General features: G+C 41.1%; 1 protein-coding gene across 1 annotated transcript in view; it reads left to right on the top strand.

The window, feature by feature from the left end:
- Window positions 1-17,831, top strand: part of fgf11a (fibroblast growth factor 11a) — a 122,167-nt gene extending 104,336 nt beyond the window's left edge. The window contains exons 5-6 of the mRNA XM_050067111.1: window positions 12,133-12,331; window positions 15,142-17,831. Coding sequence (XP_049923068.1) covers window positions 12,133-12,331; window positions 15,142-15,284 — 342 coding nt within the window. The 3' untranslated portion in view covers window positions 15,285-17,831. The remainder of the gene's footprint in view (window positions 1-12,132; window positions 12,332-15,141) is intronic.
- The last annotated feature ends 4,733 nt before the right edge of the window (window positions 17,832-22,564 follow it).

The following is a 22,564-nucleotide window of genomic DNA, read 5'->3' as shown; positions in this document are numbered from 1 at the left end:
TTTAAATAGTAGTTTGCCAAAAATAGCAATTATATGTGGAGTTGAGATTATTATGTCAAATCAGAGTACCAAACACATTGTGTGTATACTTAATACCTAAAACTATGTTTGCCTATGCATTCCTCATGATGCAATTTGAATATTTTGTCCTCTGTCTTGCCTTTTGCAGACTTGCATTTTGATACCACAATACTTAAAAAATACACTGGGTACCTTTAAAGTGGACTTACTCTGCCTTTTCTGTCGTATATATGTATAATGTTAAGTTGTCAAAAGTTCATATTAAATGTGGTCAATATTTCAAACAATGAGGAAAATGTATGTAAAAAATAATCCCCATGAGAAAAAAAACTCAGGCTTCAGACCATTCTGAATACCCCAGCAAGTGTTTACATTTTGTAACCTACACTGCTACATGTAGCTACATGGTGACGTCAGCAAAACCTGGAATCTTGGTTGCAGATGTTGTGAAATTCCCACAAAATTTAGTTAATATTCCCACTGAAACATGTCTGGATGTGTTTAGAAGCTTTTGTTGGTTTTCATGGCAGAAAGTGTTGCTGTACTGTGTAACAGTCCTTACCTGGTTACAACTACACTGCTACATGCAGCTACATGCTAACGTCAAGGAAATCTGGAATCTTTGTTGCTAGTTTTATCAATTTCTCACTGATTTTGGGTCATATTCTTGATGGAATTTGTACAGTTGTGTGTAGAAGCTTTTGCTGGTTTCCTTTTCATGATAGAAAGTGCTGCTTTACTCCATTACTCTCACTACATTGTTGCAAGTACACTGCTACATGTAGCTACATGCTAACATCAGGGACACATGTAATCTTGGTTGCTGATGTTTTAGATTTCTCCCTGATTTCAGATCATATTCCTGCTGGAGCATGTCCAGTTGTGAAGATATTGGTTTAGGAGCTTTTGTTGGTCATCAGTCATCTCCGGTGTTGCAGGGATGCCGAGATACGGACAACCCAGAAACACTGACCAATCAGAGCAGAGTTGGGAGGTACTATTATAGAGACATTCACTGAAACTGAGTTTCATACAGAGGGTGAATAAAGTGTTCCAGCACAGACAGTTTGAGGAAAATTAAGTTGTTTTTTTTGTTGTTGTTTTTTAAAAAAACTTAAAGTATGTAAACATGTCCTAATAGTAACTCAGAAATAAAAGTATGAATCTGAAAATGACCATAATAGGTCCCCTTTAAGTTCAGCTAAATTCTTTCTTACGTCCTGTGGGAGTCAATTCAAACACAGGCACAAAAAGAAACATAATATTTTCATATGGAAACGCATCAAATTGCACTTAAAGATTGGACAATTGGCCCCTAAAAGCACAAGATATAGGAGCAACACTACGTTTTGGCTACATGTCTCATAATAATTACTTACCATTTGGCTCTAAAGCAGCTTCTTATGCAAAAATGCAAGTAACCTGTCATGAGTTATCACACTGTCATTACAGCAGATTCAATATTCCCCCATTTCTCAACACACACACACACACACACACACACACACATTCCCCTGATGTGGCAGCAAAAGCGTGCAGACACACGTGGCCTTGAAGTAGACATGGGAAGAAATGTGAAGCATCTAGGCAGATAGAGAGGATACTGGGAGAAAGAGGGAATATGAAAAAAGAGGGATGGAGAGAGAGAGAGAAGGAGGGAAGATGAGAAAGGAGTAGAGAAAGAGAGATGAAAAATGCAGTGTAGAGGTAAGGCAGGTTATCTCTGGTTCCCTTTGGAAAATCCCCAAACGCACAGCGAGGGTCTGGCAGTCAAGGTGAGAAGCAGAGGACATCCCTCCCTCCCTCCCTCCCTCTCTGCTTCTTCCCCCTTGTGCACCCGCCTGCACCCTCTCCAGCTGTTCTCATTACAGTGTGTTTGTCTGCTTTTTCGCCTCCACCCATTTGTCTGCGTGTGTGTCAAATGGTTGTTTCATGCATGTGTCTTGTCCTTTTGTGCACCATGAACATGTGCGTTTACATATGTGGCATTGAGTGTTTTTTCTCTTGCTTGCCTGTGTGTGTGTGTGGTGCCATTTAGTGTGTGTATGTGTTGTCTGGATGCTCTGAGCACATCAGCCCTGGTCGAGCTCCAGCGCTCCTCAGGGCGTCCCTGTAAATGCCAGAATGTTGGCACAGACGCGGACCCCTCTCCGTCTGAACTGCTAAAAACTTTGTTCTGTTCTCTGTCGGTCAGCAACTCATAGACACTCATGAGAGTTCACAAGAGCACTGAGAGGCCAAGAGGTGGAACTCAGACAGAGAAAAGACCTTTAAAACCAGCGGTATCATTGTTGTGAGGTCTGTTTGATTCATGGTGAGCTGGGAGGACTGTCAGATCTTTCAAAAATCACTGTTCCCTGAGGAGGAATGTACCATTTTGTGAGTTGAATTTGGAACATATGTCGTTTTACTTTTAAAGCCTAAACTCCCTGTCTATCTAACATTATTTCCTTTGGTTAAAAACTGACAAAATATTTTAACATTTTAAGATGACTTTTACTAGATGATGCTCTCTCTGCTAGCTATCACAGCTAATACTAAGTATCCAGTTCTTCTGTTTATCATCACACAAATCACCTTGAGTTTCAAAGTTGAGTTAGGCAGTGTTCTCATTTAGAGTCCTTGTGGCCCAAGGGTAGAAGCTCTTCCTGAGCCTTGTATACCCCTTTTCCACCAACATGGAACAGGTTCTGTTCAAGTTCCTGCATCTAATTTTGAACCATTTTAACCAAAAAATTAATTCTGAACCCAAAAAGTTGGTTCCCAGCTGGAACCAAAAAGTAGCAGGTTAACCTTAACCTGAAGTGTAAACCGTGAGGACATCAGTAGGAATGTTATATTCTACTGGTCGGAAAAAAAAGGATGGAAGGGGCAACTATAGAGACATTAAGTGAGAGATCTTTAGAAAAAAAGAGTGTCCACTGGTCTCATTAATAGTCGGTCCATGCTTCAATAAAATCAAATATCTGGTAATAAGGTAAGGTTATCAATTGCGTCTACTGTCTTGCTACTTCTTTTTACTTTCATTTTGCAACACACCCTGTTGATGACAAATCCTTAATTATAATGGTTCTGCTCAAAACTGGTGGAATCCCATACTCGCTTGCTAAATAGTACCAAGATTCCAAGAGTCCTGCATGGAACTGGAAACCATTCATGTAGTACCTTTTTCCCTACCTTAGCAGGGAGAAAAGGCCGTTATCCTTGATGATTCTCTGAACCATATTCTTGCGGCGACTAATGTAAACATCTTTTAGGCAGGGTAGAGCACCGCCTATGTCCATACAAATGAACCACTCTTTGCAGGGCCTTGCAATCCTGTTTGGTGCTGTTTCTGTATCAGGCTGTGATGTCTTGACACTGGATGGAGCAGGAGTAGAAATTCCTCAGTATCTGACGGGATATCTGCAATTTCCTCAGGTGTCTGAGGTGAAACAGTCTTTGCCTTGCCTTTCTAACAACTAAGTTAGTATTCAGTGCCCAGATCAGGCTCTAGGTGGTGTGGACACCAAGGTACTAGAAGCTTTCCACCCTCTCCACTGAGGACCTGTTGATATTAAGGGGAGGGGGTTCTATCCCCTCTTCTTCCCAAAGTCCACTATCATTTTCTTAGTTTTGCTGACACTCAGGATTAGGTTGTTGTCCTGACACCTGACTTCCTTCAGCTAGGCTTTTTCATTGTAATCTGTGATCAGGCCCACCACAGCTGTGTCGTCAGAAAATTTGATAATGGTGTTGGAGTCACAAGTGGCTACACACTTGTGTATGTACAGGGAATACAGCAGGGGACTCAAAATGCAGCCCTGGGGTGCTCCGGTGTTAAGGATGTGGGTGGAAGAGTTGTGTTTGCCCGCTTTCTTCATGTTGGTTCTGCCTGTCAAGAAGTCAATGATCTGCATCCTCAGTATGTGCATTTCCATCCCCTTGTTTTTAAGTACATTTTCAATTTGTGCATAAAACACCTGAGTTGAAACGCCAACAATTTAAAGAAATTACGAAATGTCCCAAAAAAGTTTTCATATTTGGGGGCAGTGGAAAAGTTGGTATGTAGATAAAAGGTAAATGCAGCTAGGGAAAGTGGAAACAGATTCAGTGAATAAATGACGACATACAGTCATGACTTACCCGCACTGCATAGACCACTGCAAGCTCTCTTCATCATCTGAATGGCTTTTATCGTGTTTATGCACGCACACAGGGCTGTAACCAGAACTCTACCAAGAGTACATAGCTTTAATATTACTCTTCAGAACTCTGTTTCTGTTGTCAAAAATGTTCTTCGTTATTATACATCAATTGTTTTCCTTCGTTTGAGGTTTGACCGGTGCTCTTTTAATTACGTCAACTTGTTGTACCCTCTTCTCCCAATGGCACCTGACTGGAGAATTAGTGCCATCTGCTGCTTGTCTCGTGGAACCAACTCCCAATATTCGGACAACAGTAGTGGATGAAAAAGCACATAGATTTGCATCTTCTTTTACCGAATTTCTGAAAATTTGGTTAAAAATTGCACTACATGTGGATTAAAACCAGACGACTGAGGTATTTAATCCTCTTCACCGGCAGATGGAGCTTGCTGACATATAGATCTTCAAACTGCCATTTCAGATAGTCAAATTAGTATTTTGCTCATGAGTTGGTGGAGAGTAAAGCAGAGTCGGTTAATAACTCCTTGTCCATCCAACTTAAAAGTCGAGTTTTTCTCAACCTGTGAAAACACATGTGACAAAACAATCTCATAACAACAGTTTCCTGTGCTTTATTGATGAAATTTAAATTAATATTTTAAAACTTGTACATAATCCAGCAACATCACCTCCTCAACTACTTAATTGACTTAACATTGTCTTAAAGGCCCAATCCATCATATAAATGTAAACACAAGTGTCAACAACCACTAAAATTCAAAACTGGATTAGAGCATGCTCCTCCCAAAATGATTGACAGGCCATTAAATCACACACAACAGCTAAATTGCAGGTATTATTGTTTCCTGATGCTGTTAAAAGTTTGTTTACATCTGTCATTATTGTAAACACAGCCATAGATTTTCAGGATAATCAGTTGTGATCATTATGTCAAGCTCTAAATCAAACCCAGATATAATTTATATGTGTATACCTATATACCTCAAATATGTTGTCAAAAAACACTGATAGGGCTTTTAGATTAGTTTGATATGAACGACAATCTTTTGCTTTTTGGGGAATTTTTCATAGCGTGCTGTCCCACAGTAATAGCAGACTCACACACAGCTACAGTGAGGATGACACGTCCCTTTTTTCAGAGTGAAGCATCTTTTGTCTGTGAAAATTCCACAAGTTTTAATGCAAGTCAGCCAGAAAAATGTTGCTTTTCAAACTCAGGCATACAGACTGTTTGCTGGTGCTACTGTTGGGCTTGACTGAGTTGTTTTGAATGACAGAGGTTGTTTTTCACTTAATGGTTGTAGATGTTGATGTTTTTTAACACTTGAGCTGGCTAGGTTATCCACCCGAGAATACAACGCCGGCTCGGAAATGGAAGTTTTTGTGTAGATCCTTTCTGAGTTCCCTAAGTGCTGAGTGATGGTTTCTACAAAGCATTTGAAAGAGCAGTGCTGATGATAACACAACAGAGAATGCCAGCGGGGCTACATGTTGTGCATAAATTAATAAATGATAATTACTCCTATCTTTAGACAATTATTTTGCAAGCTCCTGTGATGCTTCCTCAGCTGTTTGTCCTCAATTAAAGTTGTTTTTTTGTCCTACTCATTTGCTCAGATAATAATCAGCTTTGCTGGTAAACAAGCTTTTGTAAGGCTAACCTTGCTCTGTGTGCTTTTAGTGCTGATTCTTATCCTTCTGACAAGAGTTGCATCTGCAGGTAAATATTTCATCATTCACTATACAGGGACGAAAACGTCCCACTTTATTTCACTGTTCTCCTCAGACAACACCCTGCATTCCCTCTGCTTCATATTCTGCTTATAGCTTTATTAAACAATCATTAAGTAACACTCACATCTGAAGTATAACATCACATAACCTTACCTCAGATCCTCAGATGTATATTTATGATGGAGAATTCTTTACATATAATTGCATCATACACAAACTCTCCTCTTGGGCCATCAAAGCTGTTTTCCTTTGTCTTGTCAGAATCTCCTGCCTGCAGAACCATAAAAATCCACTGAATGAAGTGCCTTTTGGATGAAAGAAAAATGGCTCTCAATTCATGATCAATCCAATATATTTTTACAACCCCAGCCATCCCTTTACATTTTGTCCCCTGCAGGATATTTTAATGACAGTTTCTTTTTTATTGGACTGTGAGATGAAGAGACAGGAGAGACGGGACGGAGACAGAGAGGCTGAAGATGTGATCTGACAGACGGTCCATTCACTGACATGAAGTTGTGAAGCAAACTTGACCTTTTGATCTTTATCATGACAAGACCCTCAGCCCTGTGCAACAAAGACATAAAAGTTTTTAAATATGAAATGAGTGAATTTGGTATAAAAAAAACATATTTTTTAACATAAATTTGGCTTACCTTGACCAATGACTTTGTTTGAACTAAGTATTTTGATTTGGGGCTGGGCTGCCTACAGTGACCGGACTTTTTCACAGCATATTCAGAGGATATGTAGCTCGCGGGTCGTGAGGAGATGTTTACTGTGTGTGACAAAAACTTTTCAAGCTTAGGAAGACTTAGAGAGCCTTTAAGAAATTAAAATGTCTTTGTTTTTGATGAAGGCTGTATCATGATTTGTTTAGGGTTGGAAACACAAAGATTAGCCCTTGGACTTGACTTGTGACATGTTGGTCTTGACTGTAGACTTGCCCGTCCTAAAGTGGAACTTGAGTCATGATTTCATAATACAGACATTGTCTCACCTGTGCTGAATTTGATGCTTTCGGCCTAACTATCTATCCGTCTCGCTCCGTCGTAAACATTGGCACTGGCCTACAAAAGCCCATTTTACTTGAATGAGGCCATCCACTCCCCAGTGTGCACTTGGTGCTGCTACAACTGTGACAGGAAAGCCGGTATCGATCAGTTGTATTCGCTGACACATGTAACTGCAAACATCACATTACTGAAAGCTGTAAAAAATGTAACAAATTCCCCTTGTCATGTACAGTACAGACACATGTGAGCAAACACCGAGGCCCACTCATACGTGTGCCCTATTGACGCTGTAAAATACATTTGTCCTCTGGGATGCGGTCGATAAGTGTCTTAAAGCCCCTGGATTAACCTGTGGTTGCCCGATTGCGGCTTGTAAGTCGCTTTAAGTTCTTCACGCTCGGTTGTGTCACCGCGTCGCGCGTCCAATCAAAGCCTAATCCAGGTTTTTTCCCGGACTAATGCCTATTGACTTTTCACAGAGGTCTTACATTGAATCAATTCCTCAGCTGAGCGCACGGGAGGCTCAATGGTTAATGGCAGCCTGCGAACGGGGCTGAATAATGTCTTTAGGTGTCAACGGATGGAAATGACATGAGCGCATGTGTGTCATTACTGAAGAATAATCCCACTGTGCTTTCTCTGTGTCCGCTTCCCTTGCCTCTCATGTCGTCTCCATGTCATTTCTTTCTCCTCTTTCTCTCGTTTCATCTCGTCCCCTCTCTTTCCCTCCATCCCTCTCTTCCTCTCCTCTGTCTGTGGGAGTGAGTGATGAGGGAGGCGACCACTCCATCCGTCACTGTTGATGCTGTGAGCGTGTGTGTGTGTATGCATGTCATCTGGCGCCGGGTGGCCTCCCACTGATGTAAGAGGGATCCGTCATGTCTCTCTGTCACAACAGCAGTCACGCATGAGTGGATGTACACACCCTCACACACCTAAACACACACACAATCCTCTTGTCTCCTCTGAAATGATCTGTGTGTAACAGAGGATTGTGGTAAATTTAGTGTTAAAAAGCGTACCTTTTACTGACCCTAACTTGATCTGATTATGTCCATATTCTTGTTTTCTTTTTCTTTTTTAAATCTATTTTGGAAAACACTTTGATGTAACACTTCAATTTACAAAAATATTGTGAAATCGGTAGCTCAATATCTCTCTGAAGTCAGTTAAAAAGAGCTTATTGGCCCTGGAGTTGTACGAGGCAATGAAATCATATTGCATTATTGTTTATATCCGTCTCTGCATCCTAATGCAACATGATGGGGCATTTCTGCCTAAAATATACAGAAACAACATGGAGTTTGATGCATAAATAGCAGCACAGAAAGAAATCCGTGTGTGGATTTGTGGCTGCTCTGCGACTCGAGTGGTTTTCAGCGTGCTAAAAGAGGCCCTTTGGGGAGAGCTGAGCATTATGGAGTGGCAAGTAGACACCAGTTAATTTTGGAGCATCGACAGCAGCAGGAGCAGTGACAGGAATCCCACACTGCTTGTGTGTTTGGGGCAGCCCCTGCTGAACACAAGAGGAACTGCAACACTGATAAGAACGTCTGGATTGTCTTTAAAATGAGGGGAGTGAGAGTTATTGGACTCAAGTGACAGTTTGCTTTCACAGTTTTTATCCAGTGGACGTCAGGATCTCGTTAGATGATCTAAGTGAAGAGGTGGAAGAAGCCCTTTTCTCAGTTTTTGACAGAGAGGAAATGATCAGTGTGAAATCAGCCTGAAGTCTAGTCAGAGTAAACGCTGTGCAGACAGATGTGCATCTGTCCCCTGTGTGTCTGCTGTGTGAATAATGTGTCTGTATAAATGACTGCTTAATAGTGTGTTATCCTATAAAGCAGCATCACTGATGGCACCCTGAGTGTGTGTTTGTGCCTAAATACATGCAGTTGGCTTCTGGCCAGGAAAAAAGTGACTGATATAATTCAAATAAGTTATGACATATGAATTTTATAGAGGGATAGTAGATTTGTTTTTCATATATTTATAAATGTCAGATGAAAAACATAGTATACTCACAAAGGTGAGAGCGCTTGTGCAGTCATGCATGCAGGCTGCGTGTACGTCTTTCTGTTTCCCTGCTGGGGGATTCAGTCGGTGTAGCACCACGCGAAGCATTACACTGAGTTCAAATTCATGAAATATTAAAGGTGTATTTTACAGGGGGAAATCATACATGAATGATTCTCTGAAAACATAACTGATCTGTGCTCATGTTTGTTGCTTGCAGTATCATATTTACTGACTGGTGGTGATATTTTACTGCCTCCTAGCATGTAAGATTTAAACATGGATTTGAAAAGTGATGCATGACAATATTGTAATATTGTATTGAGTTCTGTTGTTTGAATTCAGTTTGATGGGATGGAATCAGCTCCACCCCTGTCTGGCGAGATGTTGAGTCTTTGTGTTTATTTACTGTCAACACTGTAGACACTTACACAAGAAGACAGATGAAGACACAGCTCGGCAGAAAGACAAGCCTGATTTGAATGGCATAAAGCAAAAAGCATCTGGACTGGTTACCAATAAATATGAATATAGGGTCATGTGAAGAGAAATTGCAAAAACACAACAATTGGTTGTTTTAATGAGGAGCTACAAATATACAAAAATGTCTGTGATATTGTATTGAAACATTATTGGGCTTATTTTCTCATCTGATATTTACCTCTGACAAGGAGTGGAGAGAACCTTCAAGTAGCATGAAAAAAATACTCAAGTAAAGTGTACTTGAAGGGTAACTTTGGTATTTTTAAGCCTGGACCCTATTTCCCCATGTTTTCGTTTCTAAGTGACTAATAGAGGCAACCATTTTTGAAATTGTTCCAGTGTTGAGCAAGATTGCTGCAGCTAGCAGTAGCGAAACAGGCTGCAATGCAAACATATGACACTGTCAATTTACGTCCACTAAAAGTGTTTGTTTTTGCCACCGATAAGCTCAAATTATTTTCTAACAGTGTCTGACAGTTTTATGGAAAGGATACCTAAAGTGACCGACCTTTTTGTTAAAGAGTAAGATCCTTTTTGGTTAACCAGAAAATGCCATTGCCAAACCTACCAGACTTCAATTAAATAAACAATACTTTTATCGTCTTACTCACTTCGTTTAGATTTAGATTTATTTATTCATAAGGACACACACATTAATCAACATTTCTGTAAATGTGCCAGTGTTAGCCAGCTGGCTGATTTTCAGCTGCAGTCCTTTGGCAAGATGTTTTGAAACCAAAGTCAATAGAAACAAGCAACAACAACAACAAAAAACTCTCAAAAACTGCCTCAGTTTGTCTTTTCACTGTTCCACTAATCTCCAACCTTCATCATCTTCTGGTTTGGTGGAAATAAACCCTTACTACTGCCAGTTACATGTGAAACTATGCTGGGTCTAGACATGTTTAAATTACTGTTTATTTAAATGACATCTGGTGGGTTTGGCAATAGTGATTTCAGGGTTGTTTCTGGTTCAACAGAAAGGATCTTACTCATTAGCAAAATGGTATCTCTGTAGTGATCCTTTTCATAATGTCATCAGAAACAAATGGCTCATTTATGCTCGGTGATGATGCTGAAACAGACACAGACGAAGCCTTTTGCCCGTACTGCTCAGTACAGGACCAATTAGAAACTTGTTGTTCTCATTAGTCACACAAAAACATGAGAGAATAGAGTCCAAGTTACTGCTTAAGTAAGTATTTGAGTTCCACAGCTGCGCCACTGATCCTTGCATTGTGACCTTTTGTGAAAACACACAAAACCGTGCCCTTTGCCATGCATGGACTACTCTAGTAGGGAGCCGTGTAAAAAGCCTCCCAAAGTTTAGTCTTTAATCAGAAAGTCAGACTTTGCCTGGTGGTAGAAATCCAGCCTCTATCTTCCCCCTGTAGGTCTCCCAGGAAGATAATGGCTAATCGAAAAGACCTCCTTTGCACAAGGCTGGTCGTGGATTGGTAATGATACAGCCTCCACACACACACTCATTTACACACCCTACACATTCCTCATATGGCCAGTTTAGTTCAAGTAATTAATCAATTAATGAACTTGAGCACGTCTGCCTGGGTGTGTGATGATCAGGCTTTACAAAGCAGGCTTTAATCCTGTAAAGTTCGCCCCCGAACCCACACACACACACTCACACACACACAGACTGCAGAGAAGATGAGACGCAACATACTGCAGTGCAAACACGGTTAATGATAGCAATCTGATTACACCTTCCAAGAGACTCCAGACCTTTTGGATTTCGCTCGGTGCTATTAGAGCTAAGTTAATGGGTGGGTGAGGAAATGAATGGCTGCCTAAGTGAATGGATGTGTAATTAAAGAATGGGCGATACAGTCAATGTAATTAGCTTGTTTATGTGCGGTACAATGGATATAGGCAGACGTTAAGGCCCCGCGCCTGCGGTGGCAGCAGACAAGCAGAGAGAAAAGAGAGATAGAAGACGGAGAGCAGGAGGAGGAGGAGAGGGTGAGGAGGGTGAGTGAGAAATGAATGAGCGCAAGAGAGAGAGAGGGAGTAAACTCCTTATTCAGGCCTTTTCTGCTCACCCGTCACATCAAGGCTCCAAATCAATCCTGCAAATTGGTTTGTTCCTCAACAAGGTTACCAGATGACGGAGGGATGGGGGGAATGAAGTGGAGAAGGAGAGGCGGAATATGAGATAGAGAGGGAATATGTGAGAGCTCTAACGAGGGGGAGATGGAGGGAGGAAGGTGGGGGGGATGTCCCGCTGTTGACGTATTGTCTAATGCAGAGCTGTGTGTGTGTGTGTGTGTGTGTGTGTGTGTGTGTGTCAGTGTGAGAGGGCTGAAGGCCGACAGTTAAACCACAGAGGGGGTGAAGGATCCGGGTGATTGTTGTTTGTTACAGGTAAACCGACTCTGCTGAGTTATGGCATCCCAGCTCACAAACCACTTTGTTCATGTGGCAAACAGGCGTGTGCACATGTTGGGATGAGTTTGTGTGTGTGTGTGTGTGTGTGTGTGTGTGTGTGTGTGTGTGTTGTTGATGCACCCATAGATGCTCCTGTAACCCTGTCACAATGAAATGTGGGGCCCATTTCCTCCCATTCCCAGCTGAGTCCAGCGGAATTGGAGAGTAAATATATAAATAATAGAACAGATAAAAAATGGCAGCCACGCCAAATGTGTTATTCTTCTCCTCTGACCCGATGTGTGTGTTTCCCTGTGTGTGTCTTTCAGGAACACTTCACGCCCGAGTGTAAGTTTAAGGAGTGTGTGTTTGAGAACTACTACGTCACCTACTCGTCCATCCTGTACAGACAGACCCAGTCAGGACGGGCGTGGTATATCGGCATCAACCGAGACGGACAGGTCATGAAAGGGAACCGTGTCAAGAAGACAAAGGGAGCTGCGCACTTCCTGCCCAAACTCATTGAAGGTACAACAGATTAATATATACTGCACAAGGTGTTCCAGAGGCAGTGACCAGTGAGGGTTATCCTGCAAGATGCTCACTGCTTTTATTTTGTCACTGTCTTTGGTGGTCAGTGCTTGTTGCTAGTCCCTGTACTGTGTGTCCAGTGAGGCTGTGATGGTTTGTGTATTTGAGACAAATGGTCACGGTAAGGTGCACGCAGCCACACACACAGTACATGGCAAGTACGAGCGCAGAACCGAAGTTCCCAAGCTAATGAAGTTTAGCTGTACATCGTGAGCAGCATGTGCTAAAGTTAGCACAACAAGACGATTGACGTGCGAATCGGTCACACTATGGTGAGCACAAAATAAAACAGCATAGCTGGAAGACCCACATGCAGGTTCGTAGTCAGCTACAAAAGCAACAGAGAGTGTTGTGTACAAGACGAGACGATGTGTTGGCATTGCTCCAAAGTTGCCGGGTATTTGAATGAAAACACACCCAACATGCTAACTCACCTTCAGTGACATCCCCCAGGTGGGCTGATGACCGGGACCAGGAAAAAACAACCCGTATTTTGTATTTTCAGTTTCATAGCATAAGAGATGCGTTTAAGTTTTGGAGCCTGTTGTGACCTGTTGCCTTTTGGTAAAACGTTTGTTCAGTGTTCATGTGTTATACATAGGTTTTGAAAAGTTACTTATTTTTGTAATAAAAAAAAGTTGATCAAAGTTCCCTGTAGGCAAAATGTTACCTCAGTCCCAGTTTAAGTTTGAGGTACCACTCTTTTCTTTACCTGGTCATCTGTTCAAGTACCAAAGGTCAGTCTTGACCTTAAAAACAGTAATTGGGAATTTTAGTTTGAGTAAATTTTGAAGCCACCTGAAGCCGTTGTGCAACTAACAGTACTTAACAACGAAACAGACAAGAGAGGGATTCAAAAATTTAAATTTCTTTTGTTTCCTAATAAATATGACATGCTGTACAATGTTTCGTTATTTAACATATATTGATCTTAACTGTCAGATGTTTACAGAAGGGCAGTCAAGTAATTCATTTTTTATAATTGTGATTAATCAGTTTTAATTGCATGTGTAATATTCCATCATTTTACATTTAAAAACTGTTTTAAAAAACATATTAACAAGGTAAAACAACTCTTACCAGAGTGCCTTGATTGGGAACCAAATGAATGTAAGAACTTTACTTTATGATCTTGGTCAGTGTCAATATGGTGTGCAGTTACTCCGAGATAATTTTGGTTACTCTTTAATGCCACTTACCCCTTGTTATTGGGACAGCATTTGCACTATTCAGAAGTTCAAGTTTAGTGGCTTTCTCAGATGTATTCAGGTCCTGTATGCATGAAACTATTGTTCCCTGCAATGGAAAGGCGTATGACTGCTTTCAGCATGCCAACCTGAGGACGTCTCTTAATGTCCTTGTTAATTTCTTTGATTTAGTTTCAGATCTGTGGTGATTCATACACTCCAGAATAGTCCTTTGCCAGCTTTGGCAATGTGGTAGCCCACTGACATCAGTCTGATTAGCTGCGCCTGTATGCTCAGCTCGTAGGTGGTAGCTCAAAGTCAAAGTACTTTGCTGATATATTAATTCTAACTGACACAAGATGCATTTTACTTTTGACTTGTCACCTGAGCCATCTGGGCTCAGCCATTCCAAAGCACAGTGGTGTCAGTATTTTTCATCTCTGTGGCAGCAGGAAGCCACTGTGGCGGCTGGACTACAAGTAAGGGTGCACCAAAGAGACAAAATAGCAATGATTAAAAAAAAAAAACATGTTATGATCCGACCTTAATCGCATTGCAAATAACGTGCTAATGCTGACAACCCTAATTTACAGTTAAAGAAATAATATGGTCACCTACAGAATGCAACTTATTTACCAGTAGAAACATTGTACAGTTAATGATGTTACATTAGGTTAGGTTAGTTATTTACTTTAAATGCATCCCTTCTATGCCTCTATCTTAAGTGTGCACATCTAATTCTATACTTAAAGGAATTGTAGGAAAGTAGATGCAGTAGTGGAAAAAGCTGAGGGATAATATCTCTCCCAAACCTTTATTTTAACCAGCCAGGTAATGGTGTGAAGTTGAAGCTGCATTGAGTCTTTTGTTTGGCCGCTGGGTGACGGTGAAAAGGCTGTAAACATAACGCCATACTGACAAACAAAGTAAACATGCAGTAACTTCTTAGTTGAGCTGAGGTGAAAAGTAGACTTAATGATGAGTCATGCTTTCGTCACGATGATTGACCCCTCTTACATTATGCAGCTTTAAAATAAAGGTTTGGGAGTAATCCAGTGTCAATATTCTCTCTGTTTTCTTTCCTGCATTATTTTGTCCCCAGTTTCCTTATCTATGTTGAAGGTGTCTTACATTTTGAATAAATAAGGTCATGTTCACATTGTTTTTGGGAAACTTTCAGATTTTCTACCAGTTCTGTGTAATCGCAGTGTGTGCAGATAAACAGTATTTAGCTTCCCTCTGTGCCCCGAGCACCTGGAGCTCATTGCCCATCCACCAGCGAAAGTTTACCACCAAATGGGGGGGGGGGGGGGGGGTCCAGGTACTAGTGGAAAGGGGGCAAGCAAAACATCTTTTGCACAAACTGCATAAAGTGTGATGACAGAGCTGGTTGAAAACCTGCAAAGTTTCTCTTTAAAACTACTGCACTGTATTATATGTACAACTTGGTAGTTTCAAAAGAGAAACAATGGCTGACCGAACCCTTCGGGTGAAGTCCTGCATCTATACTGTCTTTGTCTCTACCCAGTCCTAACTATTTGCAACCTTCTCCCTCCCCAGTGGCCATGTACCGGGAGCCCTCTCTACACGATGTTGCTGAGCAGAGTCCGCCCAGGAAAACGCCTAAGACCTCCAGTGACTCGCCCGTGCTCCAGAATGGCAAGAAGGACCCTCAATCCAAAACCAAAACCTCCACCTCCTAGCGCTCAGAGACACAGGTGGGAGAGGAGGGGTGGAGGACACGGGGCACTGGGCACCAGCGGAACACCTGAACAGGGTAGTTAGGGCTACCCCCCGCCTGCAACACTGACCCCACCAGAACTTTGCGTACCACAATGCACTGGTGTTAAGTTGAAGAAAAAGGTCTGGGCAGAGTGGAGCTGGCCAATGGGAAGCCCCTTTTACCCTTCACAGACCCCCATCCACACCAGCCCTCCACCTTCTTATTAGATAACCTCTGTGATTATCAAAGCCTGGGATATAAAAGCAATAACTCCATGACGAGGTGAACAGTCACCTAGCATCGTATAGCATGTCACCACAGCGTGTTTAACCTGCTGGAAGGAATTCCCACACACACTCTCTAGCCATCAACAGTGACATCCTTCCAGTCAACCAAATATTCAAGCAAAGTCTTCCTGGTTTTACCACAAAGGGTGCAACGGTCAAATGGGTCCCTCTGCAGCACATACTTTACAAATGGGTTGTGTTCTCATTTCCCCACAGGGTTCCATGCTAATGTTAGCCTGACACAGAGCCATGCTAATGTGAGGCTGTCACAGAGACCCTTGCAGACTTTTGTTCTGCAGCCATCTGCTCGGTCCACATCTTCTGCGTGTGTCAGCGACTTTGTGAGATGGCCTGGATACTTGTCAGCCCTGTTTGTGTGTATGTGTGTGAGAGAGTGTGTGTGTGTTCCCTTCTTCCATTCACCTTTGGTGCGATTTGATTAGTTTGTGACATGGACTCAATTTTCCACTCGGCGGCACAAGAAAACCCCTCCCGTCCTCTCCGGCTCTGTTAATGGAATCTGGGGCTGATCAGAATCTTTCGACCCTTAAACGAGGGGCCAAGAGCTCTCTCGACACACCGCATAACCACGCACACACTCATTATTACACTGACATTTACACACGAGCAGAGGTGTGTGCACACACTTTAGCACCCTGATATCCATGAGCGACGACCGCGGAAAATGATCTCACGACTTAACACACTTAACACAATGACATGCATTAACACACACTCACAAATGCACACACACATACTGATGTGGTGGTGGTGAGTGTGTGTGCGGGTTCTGGGAGATGATGAGGATATCATCAGTGAGATGGGGTACTGATGGAGCCTGACTGTGTATCTTGTGATTGCACTGCAATAGCTTTTTTCACTGTGGCTGGCCATGCATTGCACAAACCCCCAAGGCCCACACTATCTATGGACCCTCTATCACACTATGTGGCATTCTTGTCTCAAAACACAGTAAAAAAAAAAAAAAAAAAGTGTTTTTATTTAATCATTGCATCCAAATTTGTACACCAATTTATGACGAATGAAGAAAATACTTTTGTGCACCCCATGCCAGAAATATTCTGTGTACTGTATGTACAGCTGTTTTTTCAGGTGGCACTTCACCCATTTTAGTCACCCAAAGTCACTGGGAGTAGTGCCGAGCCTGTAAAAATAGTTGCATAGTGTCTTCTGTGGCTGTGGGGGAGCTTTGTCATGTCTGAGAAAATGACTCCAGTGACATCATTTGAGCAATCTTTGGTTTGGATTGGAGACAATACCACAAAGGCCTAAAACTGAGAGCCAAACCTTGGCTGTACTGGCACCTTTAAGACACAAGCTGACTTAAAGCCACCAGTTGGTCACCCAAAGCTATATTGTTGCTCAGTTTAATTCATTACAGACCAGTGATGCACATGTCGACCCACAAACCACAGGTTGGGCGGTTCGGCGGTTAAGTTTTTTAAAAAATATAGAGGGTTTCGGTGGGGTGGGTCATTCAGTTACGAAGCAGCATTCTGAGTAAGTTATTAATAACTTACAGAACTGTTGTGCAACAGTTCACCTTCCACCTTCTCTTCCCCTCTCTATGTCTCTCTCACACAGCAAGCAACTTTGTCATTGGTGCTGCTGTGCTCAAGCTTTCCGTTATTCAGGTTTTGACCAGGAAAATCCATTTAAGTCCAACATTTTGAAATCTCTTCGGTCATAGTGTCCGGTAAAAGCGTTTCCCTTGTGACAATAAGTAGGCTAAACACTGTTTCCTAATAGCAATCAAGCATCTCTCTGTCCGCACTGAATCCATTAAATATGCACTTCTGTAACACAATGGAAACAAACCACACAGGATATTAGCTGTAGGCTCAAGATAGTACTTAAGACGTAACCGCTTTAAAGAAGGGTGCTTGCTGTCTTCCTATGTTTTCCCTTTTTAAACAGAGAACAAGATTTATATTGACAAATTTGTTGAAAATGACAATATAGCCAACAGCAAGCAGTTATAAGCGGAAAATTTTTCTGCGAAAAATGTCTGCAGCCATTCGGGCTTCCATAGTCGAGCGCACTTCCGCGTTGTAGTTTCCTGTAAAAATGTCCGTGAAAAATCCCTGCGATGTGAAAAATACATGCCGAGCAGTCTTTTGTATGAGATTTTGGTGTATTATGCTAGCAGCTAACATAGCATTGAGTTGCTGGTATCAAGCAGGAATAAGGAGGCTACAGAAGTCTGGTAACCTCACTTCTTTCTGACTCTACTTCCACAGATCTTGTTTCATTTTCAGACTTGTAGTTTTCAGCCTCAACTGTTGACTCTGACTCATGTGACATCACTTGAGGCAATTTTTCAGATTTAACACAGTTCCCCCAAGTGCCACTAAAGGTTGTACTTTTTTTTAACCTATGCTGTAGTACTCCCAAACACCTGTAAAAAGGTTTTTGTTTGTTTGTTTTGTTTTGTTTGTTTTAAAACAGACACTTCTAATGATTTTACACAAAATATGTGAGATCATCGAAGTTCCCATTTCAAATTACATTTGAAAATTACCAAACCTGAACCCAAAACTTTATGCAACAAAATGGTTTGGGAGCCAGAACAATAAAAAATTAGGTGTTTACCAGACAAGAAAGATCTATTGAAAGATGCCACCACAATGCATTATGGGGAGTGTAGGATCCAGTGATGTTTTTGGAGCTTGATCTGTAGTAAAGACTAAAAGTCAAGATATCTCAGCCTCTGCTGCTTCAGTTTTGACCATTCTTTTTTTAAACTGTCTCTTTCAAGTCCCCCAACCTCATGGAAGCGCAATACCAAATCACTGGAGTGGCCCTTTAAGTCTTCATTTACTCATGGGCCGGTCAATAAAGCTCTGTTCATGGCATGTAACAACACCATGCTTCACCTGAAACACTTGCTCATTCAAATTTTCCGTAATCTGTTTCCTAATGTGTTCAAATGAATTACCGTAAATCTCTCTTGGAGACTTTGGTTATGATGCAAAGGAATTCAAGCCTTCTTTTTCTTGTCATTTCACTATAATATTATGACTGTTTTGTTAGGCGGAAAAATCAAACACCAAAGTCATATAAATAATGCAGTTGATAATTTGGTTAGATAGTGATGGATAGTGATTCTAAAAAAGAAGATGGAACGATAGATGTGTTACATTTACTTTGATCACATTTCTTTCAGTGTTTATTCGGTAGACTCTCTTGGTAAAGAATCTTACTATTTGAAATATTTCACTATGCTTGTTCGGGAGACCTTGTCTTGTGTGTTTCCATTTGTTCTTTCCATTCAACACGAAAAGCAATCATTTTTCATATCAAACTTCCTTGGTACAATATGCCAGGCAGGGTAATTGTTTCTGCCTAATGTTTATGTATTGTGGGAAGCGAGGGAGTCCTATGTTTTCGGGAGGTAGAGGCGAGGTTAGATTGATGATCAGGGCTCGGAGAGAGGGATCGACCAAAGAACAGAAAATGGAGAAGGAGAGAGATTTTTAGGGCAAACAATTTGGGGTGATGAGCGGAAGAAAAGGAGTTTTAAGAGGGAATTATGGTAATGTGGACGGCATTCCCTGAGCACACGCACACACACATTTACACACACTTCTCATTTCATGCATAATCCTCCACTCCCCTGTAACCTGTGGTTGTAAATAATAATAGCTGATAACCCGTGCAGAATAGAGGCGAGCTGCTGTGCAAATTAATCTGCTACCTGAGAGATGAAGCAAACTTTACCTCTGTTTTCCCGGGGAGAGAAAGAGAACAGATTAGTTTACAGAAGGAGAACGAAAATAGGTGGTTTGAGACGAGGGAAAGGAAAGGAGACGGAGAAAAAGAGATTTAACAAATAAACTATAAGAAGGAACAAAGAAAAGAAAATTGAAGCTATACTCATATTTTTTTCTGATTTACTGAACACAAGCTACTGTTAAAACCTCACTTACACACTCAAGACCTTAATTAAACTGTTAAATAGACCCTCAGGTCGGCGTGTCCGACCAGTCACCCCCTATGGATCACTAAATCCAGAACACAATGTTTGAGTATTATTCGCTAAGTAATTACATGACTGTTTAATTAAATGAGGCTCCTGCCCACTAGAATAGAATTAAGACTGTGTGGGGCTAGATAGAGAGATACTTTTAGATAGGAGAGGAGGAATTCAGCAAATAGATATAGCCATGACTTCTGTGATAACTACTACTGTATGTTTTAAGGGCTGGGAAATCTATGTTGCAATATTTTCTTACCTATGTGTCATGTTTGTTTTCAGATCTTGAATCAAAAGAAAAAGAGCTGCCAGAGTTAAGGGCTAAAAACTTTAGTTCAAGCAATTACCATGGAAAAAATGAAGAACAGTAATATCTGCTGTAGATTAAGTTCAGATTAGAGATATAGACATGGGTCAGTCATGCTCATAAGCCTGCATTACACACTGGAGATATAGGGCAAGGAGGGTCTAATGAAAGATGAGCTGCATTATGGGAAATGTAGGATGTAACATTTTTTAGAACTTGACCTATACATGACTAGGCCTGTCATGATAATTACTTTTGTTCGACGATATATATTCTCCATAAAATAATGTAAATTTGAGACCATTTCATTAGCGTGATACAATAATTTAATAGCATAATAATGCAAGTTCACTTTGTCAAAGGGGTATGGACTTTAAATTCCTAAGAATATTTAGACATTGGAATTGGAATATGAAAAAATATGTATTTTTATTTACAAAACAGTAATTACCGTAAAACTTCTATAAGTAGCCTGGGCTATTATTTGCTTAAATCACTGTAATCAACAGGTCTTTATATGGGACAGGCGTCTTTTTGATCCGAGGACCCTTACAGACTAAAGGAATGTGAATAACTTACAGGGAAATCAAAGAATTGACACATAGTTTAAGTTAGCCAACAACCCGAAGAACTTATATTAAAAAAATAAATTAACTGCTTGGCAAGCAGACCAGGCCTCTAATTGAGACAGACGTTTATTTGTAAAAATGTGTAGCCACACCGGGCTAGTAAAAGAGACTGGGTGTTAAATTGGGACTAGGCTTTTAATTGAAGTTTTACGGTAACACTTGTTAATATTTACAAGAAAGTACATTTAAAATTATAGTACTGTTCAAGGAGTAGTTCAAAATAACGCAGTTTGAGAGTTAATATGAATTCAGCTAGCAAAACCAAAACCAAGTGATGCGTCTTGTGACCAATAGACAAGCTCAGTGAAGCTCACACTGTGGTTACCTCCATAATTCGGCCAGTGTGCTGCAGTCGGCTACCGGAGATTGACAGTCTAGGTGCCAGGCAGTTTGCTGGTGGGTTTACAGAGTGGAGGATGAAGTTGTTGGAGGGTAAAACAACAAACAACTGACTTTTTGGCTTGTTGCCAGGGTTTGGCTAGCTAACAACTATCAGGACTGTGCCTCCTCCACTTGAAAATCGCAGCTGCAGGCTACGGGTAAGCTACACTGTGGCATCTTTAAAGTGTTGTTTTATTTTACTTCGGACTGGTCAGGAAAACCCTGCTGTTTTTTTCTAGCATCATGTTGACTAACGTGGATGACATTTTTATGTAAATACACAGGCAATATGGAGGCAGGCAAAATGATGGTCATGTACATATATGGTGCAATAAGCTGATAATGTAATTATCGTGACAGGCCTATATACAACTAGAAGTCAGTGACCATTGTTTTTTAAATCTGCATCTGGTGAGTCCCGCAACTTTATGGAAGTGCAGCACTATATTGCTTGAAGAGCCCCTTTAACCCTCAAAATAAATGCAGTATTATTTTCTGTTGATACATATATGCTTGTACAAATGCAAAAAAAAAAAAAAGAATAATGGCACATGAGGTGGCATTTCTAGACGAGAGGATTCAGACTTTATTAGTTTGAGATATTCGTAGGGCTACAATCATCTCATTTCCTGCCTCAGACTCTGCATTAAAGTGACTTTTAAAGCAACGAGAGCCAAGATTTTATTAAACCAAGCCATCGGATCTCGTGACTGAGCGCCAGTCAACACTGACATCTAGTGAGTGACAGATTCCTATCTCAGTTTGCTGAGATATTCACAGTGTGTGTGAATCCATTACAGATGATCCATCGGCCACTTACAGTTGCATCAATCACGAGTATCATTTTGCCGCCGCAGAATATGCAGATAGATTATCTTTTTATTCCAGTTTTATTTGAATACTCATCCTCAAGCTGTTCAGCAAGATTAACTATTTTACGTTAGCGCTCATACTTTTTTGAGCAGTCTGACAAATAGTCTTCTATTTTTTCATTCACATCTGTAATATTGTAAATGTATTATTTTGCAGATGCTGTCTTTTGTAATCAGATTCATGCTGTTAGATGTTACCTGTTAGTGGAGCGTTATTAATATATTTGGGGAAGCAGGTGGGGGCGAAGATTTTAAAAGAGGAAGTGTGAAAATGTGATTTCACTTTGCAGAAAGGTAGATAACAAACTCGTTTATTGCTGTTGAAAGTGTGCGTGTGTGTGTGTGTGTGTGTGTGTGTGTGTGTGTGTTTATCACTGACTTGTGTGTTTTGCAGCGTTCACACTCACCCATTTGTCTCTGCTGTGAATCCTTTGTTGTGAAGCCCCAAATCAGCTTCTCTGTTCCAGCCTGTCTGCTCCTCCGGCCTTCGGGCTTCACTTCAAACAGTTCCGTGTGAATTACAGGATGTAAAGATTGCCATTTATCTCGGCGGCCGTCTATGTGAGCACATGTTTGATTAGTGAAACCCCTTACCTTCCCCCCATGGCTTAATTTACTGCTTTTAACTCACTGATAAATGTCTTTGGATTCAGCTCTTAACTGTTAAATATTGGCCCTCGGCTTCACTATTTCTTTGGAGCATATATGAAAAAAAAAGATGGGAGAGGTGTGAATGTGTGCGCATGGATATCAGAGGGGGGTTAAATGATGTATATCTGATTCAGCT

The sequence above is a fragment of the Epinephelus moara genome, chromosome 17 (genome assembly GCF_006386435.1).
Source record: "Epinephelus moara isolate mb chromosome 17, YSFRI_EMoa_1.0, whole genome shotgun sequence".
Classification (NCBI taxonomy): domain Eukaryota; kingdom Metazoa; phylum Chordata; class Actinopteri; order Perciformes; family Serranidae; genus Epinephelus; species Epinephelus moara.
The sequence above is the reverse complement of the archived record's forward strand: the minus strand, read 5'-3'. Positions and strand labels throughout refer to the sequence as shown.